Source organism: Mesocricetus auratus, unplaced genomic scaffold, assembly GCF_017639785.1.
Source record: "Mesocricetus auratus isolate SY011 unplaced genomic scaffold, BCM_Maur_2.0 Super-Scaffold_100009, whole genome shotgun sequence".
NCBI lineage: Eukaryota > Metazoa > Chordata > Mammalia > Rodentia > Cricetidae > Mesocricetus > Mesocricetus auratus.
Window position 1 is genome coordinate 80,862,332 of NW_024429193.1, and position 14,942 is coordinate 80,877,273.

A 14,942-nucleotide genomic window follows, 5' to 3' on the forward strand; every position below is an offset into this window, starting at 1 on the left:
ACAAAGAAGCTTGGCCAGCTTCATAGAAAAGAGAACCTTTACTTACAGATGAGACACAAATGTGGGAAGAAACAAGGATAACAAAAAGTGAATGGAAAAAGTTAATTTCCATACAGCTTCCCATGCCTATCCACTTCTCTTTTCAATGCTCTTCCTGTTTTTCATTTACATTCTCCAACCCGTCCACAGGCCCCAAACACACACCAACAAAGCAAGCTGTTTCTGTTTCATATCTATGAAAATAATGTGTCATTTAAAACAATTTTAAACTAGATAAATCACTCAGAAAACCAAAATTTATGAAAATTAAAAGTTAGGATTAAAGAGATGGCCCAGAAGTTAAGAGTGTGCTATTCTTGCAAATGACCCTGTGCAGTTTCCAGCACCTGTATTGGGAAATTGACAATTGCCTGGTACTCCAGCTCCAGGAGACTGGGTACTGGCTTCTGTCTGCTAATTGCATTCCAGTAACATGTACAAAGACCTACAAAGAGTGCTCATAATTTTTAAAAACTTAAAATATGCTTGTAAATAAATGCATAGATAAATACATTTAATATAGGTGTGTTAAGAGAAGCTTTCCTTGAGAGGAGCATTCTCACCCGCCTGGTTCCAGATCCGCATCAGTCCCAAATAAACACACAAGAGGCTATATTCATTATGAAGCTGTTGGCCTTGCTTGTTTCGAACTGGCTAGCTCTGACTTAAGTAATTACCCCATAATTGTTAATCTAAGTATGTCTCTTACCAGAGAATAGTTCCCAGCGTCCTACCCCAATGGCGGTTACATCTCGAACCCTCTTGTGTTTCTTCTTCCCAGAATCCTCCTGGATTCCTAGCCCCACCTATGTAGGTTCCTATTGGCCAGACAGTCTTTATTGACAAATGCACAGGACTTCCCCAACATAGGTGTTTTAGTACTAGGTAGCAAATTAATAGGTTATGTATCAAGGTGCATAAACAATTAAGCTTATTGGTGTTTATACATGTAAAGTCACATTTTATTTATGCCCCTTTAGCATACTTTAAAAATTCAGAGGGAGGGGAGTACAGGGAAGTAGCTGTCCCTCCAGCAGCATCAGGTAAACAGGCCGGCTTCCCGGCCTGTGTTCCAGAGCCTGCAGATCGCCTGGGAACTGCACAGAGCTCCCAATCCCGGCGGGAGCCAAGCACCCCAGACTCCAGATCTTCTCTTCCACCAATGAGACCAGGAAACGAGAGGAGGCTGGGAGTACAGGGAAGTAGTTGTCCCTCCGGCAGCATCAGGTAAACAGGCCGGCTTCCCGGCCTGTGTTCCAGAGCCTGCAAATCGCCTGGGAACTACACAGAGCTCCCAATCCCGGTGGGAGCCAAGCAACCCAGACTCCAGATCTTCTCTCCCACCAATGAGACCAGGAAACTAGAGGAGCCAGGGAGACCAGGAGAGTAGCTGTTCCGGATCAGGTACAACAGGACCCAGCATAGGGTCCTGGGGACCAGGTAGGAGGCTAAGCGCCCCATATTCCTGTTCTTCCTCTCCACCCACGGACCACCATTTGGACAAGGTATAGAAGAACCAACAGATTATTGGACTTGCTAGCACCCACCAAAAGGGAACTCTGGTCCCCAGACCAGTAAGGGGCTCTTTCTGCACCCACTAGAAGAAGAGATGGGAAAGAGACAATACAAAAACACAGTCAGCAACAGAAAAACAAATATGACACCGCCAGATTCTAGAGACTCCACACCAGCAAGACCCCAACATTCCAATGGGAAGGAAGCAGAAGAGAACGACCTTAAAATCACTTTCATGAAAATGATAGAGGCCCTAAAAGAGGATATTGGAAAATCCCTCAAAGAAATGGAAGAAAAAACAAACCAAAAAATGCAAGAAATGGAAGAAAAAACAAACCAAAAAATGCAAGAATTGGAAGAAAAAACAAACCAAAAAAGGCACGAAATGGAAGAAGAAATGAAGCAAAAAATGCAAGAAATGGAAGAAAAAACAAAGCAAAAAATGCAAGAATTAGGAGAAGCAACATACCAAAAAAGGCAGGAAATGGAAGAAGAAACAAAACAAAAAATGCAAGAAATGGTAGAAAAAACAAAGCAAAAATTGAAAAAAATGGAAGAAGAAACAAACCAAAAAAGGCAGGAAATGGAAGAAGAAACAAAGCACAAAATCCAAGAAATGGAACATAAAGCAAACCAAAAAATTCAAGAAATGGAAGAAAGAACAAACCAAAAAGTTCATAAAAGGCAACAAACAGACGAACAGATAAACAGAAAATTGCAAGAAGCAATGCCAATGCTGCAAGGGTTGAAAACTGAAATAGAGACATTAAAAAAACACAATCTGAAGAAAGGCAGAAAATAGAAAAGCTGGACAAACAGTCAGGCACTATCAATACAAGCATTACCAACAGAATAGAAGAGATGGAAGAGAGAATCTCAAGTGTTGAAGATACACTAAGAGAAATGGATTTATCAACCAAAGAAAACCTTATCCAACAAATCCTTAACACAAAACATCCAGGAATTATGGGACACCATGAAAAGACCAAACCTAAGAATAATAGGTATAGAAGAAGGAGAAGAAATCCAGCTCGAAGGGGCAGAAGGCATATTCAACAAAATCATAGAAGAAAACTTTCCCAACGTTAAGAAAGACATGCCAATGAAGGTACAAGAAGCCTACAGAACACCAAATAGAGTGGACCACAAAAAAAAATCCCCTCGCCACATAATAATCAAGACCCCAAACATACAGAATAAAGAAAGAATATTAAGAGCAGCTAAGGAAAAAGGTCAAGTAACATATAAAGGCAGACCTATCAGAATCACACCTGATTTCTCCATGGAAACTCTGAAAGCCAGAAGGTCCTGGATAGATATTCTACCTACACTAAGAGACCATGGGTGCCAGCCCAGACTACTATACCCGGCAAAGCTCTCAATCACTATAGACGGAGAAAACAGGATATTCCATGACAAAACTAGATTCAAGCAATATGTGTCCACTAACCCAGCCCTACAGAAAATTTTGGAAGGAAAACTCCAACCCAAGGAAGCTAACTACAACCAGAAAAACATAAGCATTAGAGAATCCCTCTCTACCAACAGCCAAAAGAACAAAGGGGTGAAATTCCACCCATAATTCCACCAACAACAACCATCGCAAATCGAAGATGGATGAGCAATCAATGGTCATTAATATCCCTCAATATTAACGGCCTTAACTCACCCATAAAAAGACACAGACTAGCAGAATGGATTCGAAGACAGAACCCTTCCTTCTGCTGCATACAAGAAACACACCTCACCCTCAAAGACAGACATTACCTGAGAGTTAAAGGTTGGGAAAAAATTTTTCAATCAAATGGACCCAAGAAACAAGCAGGGGTAGCAATCCTAATATCTAACAAACTAGACTTTAAAATAAAATCAATCAAAAGAGATATAGGAGGTCATTACATACTCATCACAGGTGAAACCCACCAAGATGAAGTGTCTATCCTGAACATCTATGCCCCCAATACAAAGGCATCCACATTCGTTAAAGAAACATTATTAGAACTTAAATCTCATCTAAAGCCCCACACAGTTATAGTGGGAGATTTCAACACACCACTCTCACCACTAGACAAGAATACCAGACAGAAACTCAACAAAGAAGCAAAGGGTCTAATAAAAGTAATGACCCAACTGGGATTAACAGATATCTATAGAACATTTCATCCACATAAAAAAGAATATACCTTCTTCTCACCACCACATGGAACCTTCTCAAAAATCGACCACATACTTGGCAACATATCAAACCTCAGCAGCTACAAAAAAATTGGAATAACTCCATGCATCTTATCAGACCACCATGCCTTAAAATTAGAATTCAACAACAACACAAATTGCAGAAAACCTACAAACTCATGGAAATTGAATAATGCTCAACTGCACCATCCCTGGGTCAAAGAGGAAATAAAAAAAGAAAATAAAGACTTCCTCGAATTCAATGAGAATGAAGACACAACATACCCAAACCTATGGGACACTTTGAAAGCAGTGCTACGGGGGAAGTTCATAGCACTAAGTGCTCACATGAAGAAACAGGAAAACAGTTACACCAGAGAATTAACATCACAGCTAAAAGCTCTAGAACACAAAGAAGCAAACTCCCCCAGGAGGAGTAGACGCCAGGAAATAATCAAATTGAGGGCTGAAATCAACAAAGTAGAAACCAGAAAAACAATACAAAGAATCAATGCAATGAAGAGTTGGTTCTTTGAGAAAATCAACAAGATAGACAAACCTTTATCCAAACTTACCAAACAGCAGAGAGTGAACACGCAAATTAACAAAATCAGAAATGAAAAGGGGGACATAACAACAGACTCTGAGGAAATCCAGAGAATCATTAGGTCATACTTTGAAAACCTGTACTCCACAAAATTCGAAAATTTAAAGGAAATGGATGACTTCCTGCACAGCTATCATTTACCAAAACTAAATCAAGAACAGATAAGCAATTTAAATAGACCTATAACCCCTATGGAAATAGAAGCTGTCATCAAAAGTCTCCCAACCAAAAAAAGTCCAGGTCCAGATGGCCTCAGTGCAGAATTCTACCACAAATTCAAAGAACAGCTTATACCAATTCTTCTCAAAGTGTTCCACACAATAGAAGCAGAAGGGTCTTTGCCAAACTCTTTCTATGAGGCTTCAATAACCTTGATCCCCAAGCCACACAAAGATACAACCAAGAAAGAGAACTTCAGACCAATATCCCTCATGAACATTGATGCAAAAATACTCAATAAAATACTGGCAAATCGGATCCAAGAACACATCAAAACAATCATTCACCACGATCAAGTAGGTTTCATCCCAGGGATGCAGGGATGGTTCAACATACGAAAATCCATCAACGTAATCCACCATATAAACAAGCTGAAAAACAAAAATCACATGATCATCTCACTAGATGCTGAAAAAGCCTTTGACAAAATCCAACACCCCTTTAATCATAAAGGTCTTGGAGAGATCTGGGATAACAGGGACATACTTAAACATAATAAAAGCCATATACAGTAAACCAACAGCCAACATCAAACTAAATGGACAGAAACTCAACGCAATTCCTCTAAAATCAGGAACAAAACAAGGCTGTCCACTCTCTCCATACCTTTTCAACATGGTACTTGAAGTTCTAGCTATTGCCATACGACAACAAAGGGGGATCAAGGGGATACAAATTGGGAAGGAAGAGGTCAAACTCTCACTGTTTGCAGATGATATGATAGTTTACATCAATGACCCAAAGAACTCTACCAGGGAACTCTTACAGCTGATTAACACCTTCAGCAAAGTGGCAGGCTACAAGATCAACTCAAGAAAGTCAGTAGCCCTATTATATACAGATGATAAAAGGGCTGAAAGAGAAATCAGAGAAACATCACCCTTACAATTGCCACAAACAACATAAAATACCTTGGGGTAACGCTAACCAAACAAGTGAAAGACCTGTATCATAAGAACTTTGAATCTTTAAAGAAAGAAATTAAAGAAGCCCTCAGAAAATGGAAAGATCTCCCGTGCTCTTGGATAGGTAGGATCAATGTAGTAAAAATGGCAATCCTGCCAAAAGCAATCTACAGATTCAATGCTATCCCCATTAAAATCCCAGCACAATTCTTCACAGACCTTGAAAGAACAATAATCAATTTTGTATGGAAAAACAAAAGACCCAGGATAGCCAAAACAACCCTGTTCAACAAGGCAACGTCCGGAGGCATCACCATCCCTGACCTCAAGCTCTATTATAGAGCTATAGTCCTGAAAACAGCTTGGTATTGGCACAAAAATAGACAGGTAGACCAATGGCATCGAATTGAAAATCCGGGTATTAACACACACACGTACGAACATCTGATCTTTGACAAAGAAGCTAAAAATATACAATGGAATAAAGAAAGCATCTTCAACAAATGGTGCTGGCATAATTGGAGACTGGCATGTAGAAGAATGCGGATCGATCCATGTTTATCGCCATGCACAAAACTTAAGTCCAAATGGATCAAAGACCTCAACATAAATCCAGCCACACTGAACCTCATAGAAGAGAAAGTGGGTGGTACCCATGAACGAATTGGTACAGGAGACAGCTTCCTGAACATAACACCAGTAGCACAGACAGTGAGATCAACAATTAATAAATGGGACCTACTGAAACTGAGAAGCTTCTGTAAGGCAAAGGACACAGTCAGCAAGACAAAAAGGCAGCCCACAGAATGGGAAAAAATATTCACTAATCCCACATCTGACAGAGGGTTGATCTCCAAAATTTACAAAGAACTCAAGAAGCAAGTCTCCAAAACAGCAAAGGACCCAATTAAAAAGTGGGCTGCAGAACTAAATAGAGAGTTTTCAATAGAGGAGTCTAAAATGGCTGAGAGGCACTTGAGAAAGTGCTCAACATCCTTAGCCATCCGGGAAATGCAAATCAAAACAACTCTGAGATACCATCTCACTCCTGTCAGAATGGCTAAAATCAAAAACACCAATGACAATTTATGCTGGAGAGGATGTGGTGAAAGGGGGACACTCCTCCATTGCTGGTGGGAGTGCCAACTGGTTCAGCCACTTTGGAAAGCAGTATGGAGATTCCTCAGAAAAATGGGAATAAACCTACCACAGGACCCAGCAACTCCACTCTTAGGCATATATCCAAAAGATGCCCATTCATACAACAAAGATGTCTGTTCCACTATGTTCATAGCAGCTTTATTTGTAATAGCCAGAACGTGGAAGCAACCTAGATGTCCCTCACCCGAAGAATGGATAGAGAAAATGTGGTACATCTACACAATGGAGTACTATTCAGCAGAAAAAAATAATGGAATCATGAGATTCGCAGGCAAATGGATGACACTAGAAGAAACCATCCTGAGTGAGGTAACCCAGTCACAAAAAAAGAAACATGGCATGTACTCTCTCATATGTGGATTTTAGACATAGATCTGGGGAGTGCCAGCCTACAATCCTATGGCCAGAGAGTCTGGGAAACAGAAACTACATTTAGCGGCTGATCGAAGAAGAGGCAGACTCCCTCGGTTAAGTACTGAGCTGAACTCAAGAAAGCCAGTAACAGAGAGGGAGGACTGATGATCAAAGGGATTAAGACTGGGCTGGTTTAACCCCCAGAAACTGCTGACCAGACAAAGGTTAACTCTTGAATCCCAGGCATTAGCCTGGGAATCCAGCATGGGACTGATCAAGACCCCTGAATTTGGGTGTCCGTGAGGAGGCCTAGGTAATCTATTGAGCCTTGGGCAGCAGATCAGTACCCATCCCAAGTATACACACGGACTTTGGACTCCCATAGAACAATGTGAGGTGCACTCTCAACCTGAACTCTTGGGGAAGGGTCTAGGCCCTGCCCTATATGAAATGACAGACTATGGACACCCCCATGGAGGGCCTCACCCTCCCTGGGGGAATGAGGGGATAACGGGGGGGGGGGGATGGGGGAGGGCACGGGAGGAGGGAAAGGGAGAGGGGCCTGGAACTGACTTGTGAAGCAACCTTGTTTCTTATCTAAATTTTAAAAAAAGAATAAAAAAAATGGCTATAGAAAAAGAAAAGAGTTTGAGATATATATCTTTAAGGATCAAAATGACACAAAAAGTAAAATTCTCTGTTTATGTGAGTATATGCATTTGTGTAGTGCTGTAACACTGTCACTTTCAACAAATTTTTTCCATAATTTTCAAAGTGTTTGAAATACATTAAGATTTATGAGTTTACCTGACTTAGGGGCAATAAACACTCATTTAAACATAATCTATCTTTAGAAATAACTCTTACCTTGAATTAGATGAGTTTATTTAAATGAATCTTTTTACTCTTTAGTGAGAATATTTATTTCTGTAACTATTCAACACAAAAACAATAAAGTACATGTAATGAAACAAAAAAAATTCAGAGGGAAATTGCTAACTTATAGAGAACTTTTCTGTTTTTAGGAAATACTCAGGTCAAAATTGTCCCTTAAGTTGAATTCATTTATGCAAATTATGATTATTATTCAATTATTATAAATATTCAAGTTTTCTTTTCATTTGGTATGCTATTGTTAGGCAGCTACTGTCTACAAAATAAATATGGAATTATTTGTTATTTGTCATATTACATAAGAACAGTTTTAATGTCATTGAATTTAATTTTATTCATACTTTTCTAATCAGACTGAGTTTTTTCTTTCCTGTTTAGTATAAAATGTTTTTACATCCATTTTAAGTTATTAATATGCTGTCAATTTGCATATTGGTATGAGTATTACCAGTATAACACTCTTCAAAATATCACCTAACATTCTTGCTAAAAACAAGAAATAACACAGATGCCTAAAATTCTGCTTTTAATGTCTCTGCCTAATATCATTTACAATTTTATAAATAATTTATAATTTATTTCATAGATTTCAATATGATCTTTTCTGGTGGGTAGCTAGGTAGCAGCTAGCAGTATATAAATACTTGTATATAACATTTAATGAAAAAAGAGGCCATGAATTTGAAAACTAGCAAGGAGGTGCATTTGGGAGTGTCTGGAGGAAGCAAAGGGAAGCGCGCAGTGGTATGATTATATTATAACTTAGAAATTAAATGTATTTTCAAAAATAAGAGATTGATTAATACAAAATATATAAAATATATCCAAAACAAAAAGTTACATCATAAACTATGCACAAAATGTTAAAAGTTGGAAAGAGATAAATACTTTCTAAAAAACTAGTATATTCAAGTATATTACTATCTCCACACAGATTTCATTTAACAAATTCTTGCACAATTTTGGATAGCATAACCGGATACTAGATAGAAACATGATTTCCCTTATTTTCATTTTCATCAGTTAATACGATAACTGTTTACAGAGAGTGTGCTCTGTTCTTGAGTCCTAGGAAGGGACTGTGCTCTCCATAAAGCCTCTCATAAGAATGACGCATGTTCATTCACAGGGAATTGGCAGAGGCACGGTCCAGGATCGTGGAAAGCTATTAAGAGAAGACACCTGCACTGAATCTTAATAGGAAGGCATCCTGGAGAGAGGAGCCAGATAACCAGGGACGCGGGATGAAGCGTCCTGTGCACCATGCTAAGGAATTTAAATTCTATCTTAAGCACAGCTTCTCAGTAATTTCAAGCGGAGGTCTGACAGGTCCTGGTTGGTGACTCCTGGATGTATTAGCTTTCACCGCACGCTAAGGCTCTTCGGTTCTGCATGATGACACATCCCCATGGTCACTTCATTCCTCAGGCCGCGCTGCTTCTGTTCGCCTGCTCCTATAGAACATGCTAGCTTTGTTATTTTTACTCATCATACTTTATATTTCATGTATATTTACTTTTAAAACATATTCCAGTGTTATAGTATAAAAATATTTTATGTTAAATGTGTGTCTGATTGGTATTTGGTATTTTTTTATTCAAGAAATAACACAGATGCCTAAAATTCTGCTTTTAATGTCTCTGCCTAATATCATTTACAATTTTATAAATAATTTATAATTTATTTCATAGATTTCAATATGATCTTTTCTGGAAAAATCACAAGAACTGTTATTTTTGTGGATATTGATGATTCTTATCTTATTCTTAGTGTCCTGTTTCAAAGTTCTTGTCCCTGATTAGTTCTATGGCTGTTATTCATATCTGTAAGATTTTTTTCTTTAATTTGTGTTGCATATTTGTGTAGGTTTTTCAGTGTTCTGCATTTCTTTATTTTATGTATATTGTTGAGAGTGACAAACTGAAGATAATGGATAAGTATGCTTTGTTTCACGGTGCATCATGTCACAAAAGAAACAAGTTTATTTTCCTATGTATAAATCTACTTAGGGAACATTATAGGGCATGAGCAGAGAGGATCATTACAAATACTCTTTACACTAAACTCTGGTGAAGGCTCTTCAATAGGCTTACACCTCTTCACAAAAAGTAGGTATTCCATAATATATTATGATGCCCTCTCAGATCACAATGTACAAGTCACAACATATCATCAGTTTAACAGAAAATGAGGAAATGATATTACTATTTATAATTATCTCTCTAAGTCAGAATTCTTTCTAACAATAAATAGAAAACATACATATACCCTTATATTGAGGAAAATGCTACTTCAACATTAAGTGATATTTGTCAATATTTATTATAAATTTATTGCCTTCTACTTTCTTTTTGACTTTTCTAAATGCTGGAAGTTTATATTGTTAGCCATTCCATTTTTATTTTTTCCCTTTCACACTAATAAATGTATACTTGTGGAAAAATGATTAATGGTGTAATCATCAGATGAAATCTCCAAGTTACTTGAAGGCCAATATTTTCTTAGCTATCTTTCTGTTTTAACAAAGGAAATATTAAGCTTTTTCATGGTCAACGGTGTAAACAAGTGAGCATCATATGGAATGAAAATGTATTTTAATGATTGCAAAAATCTGAATGGAATGATACTTACAATATTATCTTTATAGATTAGTAGATATTTACATTTACATATATTAATACTTTGAATGAAGATAATACCCCAGTGTCTTTATATATGTATGGTTTGTATTATGAGGTTTTTGTAATGTTTAAAGAGTTCATTAATAAAAGCAATATCTGCATGTCTTCAGGGAAAATAATGAAAGAATGCATAGTATAAATTTTCACAATATAATTTATATTTTCATTTATTATACACTTCAGTTGTATTATTCTTCAGTTGTATAACTTCAGTTGCATAAAATATTATTAAAATATAGAAGTTGTTAATACATAACAAAAAATAAAATGTCGCTATGCCATATAACTGGAGAAAATGTCATCTATAATTAGAATTATTTTTCAGGAGATGTAAACAGAGATAAACTCTAGATTAATGCATAGTATTCCATGTTTTACAGGAAATATTGATGAAACAGAACAAGAGTGGAAAGCAGGATTTCATCGCTGGAGCAATTATATGATGGACTGGAAAAATCAATTTAACGATTACACTAGCAAGAAAGAGAGTTGTATGGGACTCTAATTAATAGATTTACCCTTTATAGAATGTTCATTTTCCTGTAGATGAAGGCAAAAATACCAGTAGCTCTCTCCACATATATCAAGAATGCTATTATACAACAGAGAGAGAAATGTCAGAGGGGAATATTGATTCTTCACATCTTTCACTTAGTATTTTACCTAATATTTCAGAACCAAGTAATTAGAAGTTGTTTTCTTAATTTACAGAATATGAACTTTGAGAATTATGTGTATATTAATACAACATGCTGTTCTGATCTTACTTTCCTGAACATCGTCACAGTTTTTACCTAGCAAGTGCATTCTCTGTTTTTATTCACTACCATATTTTCAGAAATATACATGTATACATACATACATATATATATATATATATATATATATATATATATGCACCTTGAAAAACTGAATGGGATTTTGAAGCACTGAATGTCATAGTTTATACAGTGTGTCCTACAATTTATTTATAAACCTAGTGTTAATATGAAATTGTAAAACAACAAAATTTGTCTAGTCATGTATAGAGAGGTAAGAGTGAATATAAAAATAAGAGCCATAGTATATATGGGAAAAGTTATAGTGAAATAAAATATGACCATCACAAACACAAGGAATTTCATGTACTGTTGAAAATCAAACAAGCTTGCTATCCTGCATAAGAAAACACGCTTCAGGCATCATTTTCCTGAATTCAACTTGTCATATAAAGCAGGTCCCATTCAAGAATTCCACAGCCAAAGAAAACATGGGACTCCTAAGAGAAAATCCTTTGCCTCAACACTGTGCTGTGAGGTGTGGACAGCAGAAATCAGGGTATAGGAACTCTTGAATATTGTACCTTTATAGATTCACAGGTAAAACAAATGGTTGATTTAAAATACTGATACATTAAATGTATGGAAATCTAAACTCTACATCACATCAGGCCACTCTATGGTTAATACATGAGGAACTATTTCTATAAGATTAAATGAAGTCATAGAGCTATTGCCTAATTTAGGTAGTTTTTTTATTCATGTCTCAAAATATGACAAATAAGTATGCCTTAGATTATAAAAAAGCAAGTATAGCTAATCTAGGCATTTTAGAACATTATTTATTTTTTAGTTTTTTTTCAGTATTAATTTAGATAAGAAACAAGGTTGCTTCACAAGTCAGTTCCAGGTCCCTCTCCCTTTCCCTCCCCTACTCCTGTGCCCTCCCCCCCAACCCCCCCATTATCCCCTCATTTCCCCAGGGAGGGTGAGGCCCTCCATGGGGGTGTCCATAGTCTGTCATTTCATACAGGGCAGGGCCTAGACCCTCCCCCAAGAGTTCAGGATGAGAGTGCACCTCACATTGTTGGATGGTAGTCCAAAGTCTGTGTGTATACTCGGGATGAGTACTGATCTGCTGCCCAAGGCTCAATAGATTACCTAGGCCTCCTCACTGACACCCCTATTCAGGGGGGTCTTGATCAGTCCCATGCTGGATTCCCAGACTGATGCCTGAGATTCAAGAGTTAACCTTTGTCAGGTCAGCTGTTTCTATTTTTATCAATTATTTATATACTGAAAATGTTATTTTTAGTGAATTAATGTCCCGACCCCCAGGACATTCAACGTGGGTCTGGTGGACACCTAGGAGAAAGATGGAGGACAGGGGATACAGGAATGGACACCAAGACAGGATTCTGATCAAGGCAACAACTTTATTTCATCACAAGGGGATTTATATAGGAGAACTGAGGAGGGGAAGGCGGAGGATGTGCTTGCAGCTGCAGGGGCAAGAGGTCAGTGGGAGAGGTGGTCTGCTGCGTTGCCTGGCTACCTAATCTACAGGGCAAGAGGTCAGGGGTAAGAATTCCTATGTTGCTTGTTAACCTGACAGCAGGGTCCGATCCTATCTATTACAATTTACTACTGCTCAGGCCTATCTTCTGAGGACCTTGTAGTTTTTCCAATTAAGCTAATCTTTAACTGACTGGTAAACCCCAGGCTTGTTACTTGGAATATGCTTTATGTCAGAAGGGGTGGCAGGGTGGTCTTAGTGTCACGTCTTCTCTGTGAGTACGTGATACAGCCTAGCTGACTGATGGCTGGAGGTCCCTGACAAATTAATATTCAAATTTTGAGTTATAAGAACTAAAGCAATAAGTCTCTTTTCTTTAAAAATAACTTTGTTATGTTTTTAAATTTTTGAAAAATAGTATGCTGTAGGTTATACTGGCAGTGGACAATTTAAAAACTAAAGTAATTAAATTCTTGTCAATCTGTTAATTTATTGGATAATTATTAATATAATTATAGTTGCAACACAATTAGCCGAATGCCTAATAAATAGGAAATCTACACATTACTGAGAAAGACAATAGAACAATAGTGAAATTTAATAGAATGATTATCCATACTATACTTAACAGCACCAGTTCTCTTTACAAAAGTGTCTGAAAAGGGGGATATGTAGGATGAAAAGGGCTGTTCCTAAGTGTCCTGAATGTAAAATATTATTTACCATCATTTCACACTGCCAAAGAATAAAGAAAAGTTCATCAGCAGATCTAAAAATGCATGCAAATATATCCTAAGGTTCTTGAAAGGACCAGAACAGAGAGAATGAATGAATGTATTAGAAGGGAATTTATTTGTGTGACTTAGGTAATATATATTGGCAGTTAAATAATGGCTGTCTCTCACTGGAGAGGCCTAGAGTATAGATATTGCTCAATACACAAAATTAGAAGTCTCAGCTTTTCTACTTAGGAGCTGGAAGTATGGAAAATCCTACAAAGCTTCTGGTTTGAGTTTACCTTGGAATCTCAAAGTAGGTTCTAACAAATATTAGAGAAGAGAAGTCACATCAACAGGAAAGGAAAATTTACCAGCAAGAATTAGACCACATGGGCAAAATGTAAAATGTCCTTCCATGTCCACTTATTTAAGCTACCACCATAAGGTGCATCCCATATTTAAGATGGGTCTTCCTGTCCCAAATACCTGATTGAGAAACTACTCACAGACTGTCCTGATGCTTACAAATCAGTTGATTCCTGATGCCGTCAATTTGACACCAAATTTAGGCATTACAAATCCACCTCTTGTTCACATGGCACATAGCTACATTTCCTTAAGTCATACTTATTTCCAAATGAAAGCAATAATCAGGTCATAATTACACGTAACATTCTATATCTATCCCATGCAAAACTGTAAGTGCATTATCTATTTTAGACTAGCTAACAAAGCCCCTGGAAGAATGTTAAGACATTTAGTGTCTTTCTATTTAAATATGATAATATAGATTTACAAAACTTAACCAATGATATTATCTCAATAGATGTTATAATCCATGATAAAGAAATAGAGGAAAGAAATCACAAATACCTGTGTATACAAGCAAGCATGATTTTAAGTTAATATGATAGAAAATCATATCAATTACAATCATTTCTGAAACTGAATCTTGTTCAGTATTTATAACTACATTTCTGTGTTAGCCATTTTTTTTCTCCACCATTTGCAAGCAGCCTACGTTTGTGAGTTTCTTGGAATCAGTATCAATTAAAATTCAATATCCAATAGGCCATGCAAACCTAATTGTTTATTTTTCCTCAATGCATAGTTACTCTAATAAAAGGCCATAGGCTTTTCTAGAAAAGGATAGAACAAAAGCTAATAATAAAACTCTTCAGCATGCTAAAACAATCCTAACTCATGGATCCTGGCCTTCCCTTACTTCAAAGAGTTCTCGATTTCCTAACTGGCTCAGATCTAGAAATTAGAAAGCAGAGATTCCTTCCTTCAACAATTCAATTTATCCTTTCTTGCATCTTTTCAGAGATTTTATGCTTACCTGGATGAAACAAACATGTTACAGGCTCCCATATATTGTGTCCCTAGTAACCCCATG

At 37.1% G+C, this 14,942-nt stretch overlaps 1 protein-coding gene across 1 annotated transcript in view; it reads left to right on the plus strand.

Moving 5' to 3' along the window:
- Bche (butyrylcholinesterase) overlaps window positions 1–11,664 on the plus strand; it is an 85,120-nt gene extending 73,456 nt beyond the window's left edge. Inside the window, exon 4 of the mRNA XM_005076132.3 lies at window positions 10,931–11,664. Coding sequence (XP_005076189.1) covers window positions 10,931–11,055 — 125 coding nt within the window. The 3' untranslated portion in view covers window positions 11,056–11,664. The remainder of the gene's footprint in view (window positions 1–10,930) is intronic.
- The last annotated feature ends 3,278 nt before the right edge of the window (window positions 11,665–14,942 follow it).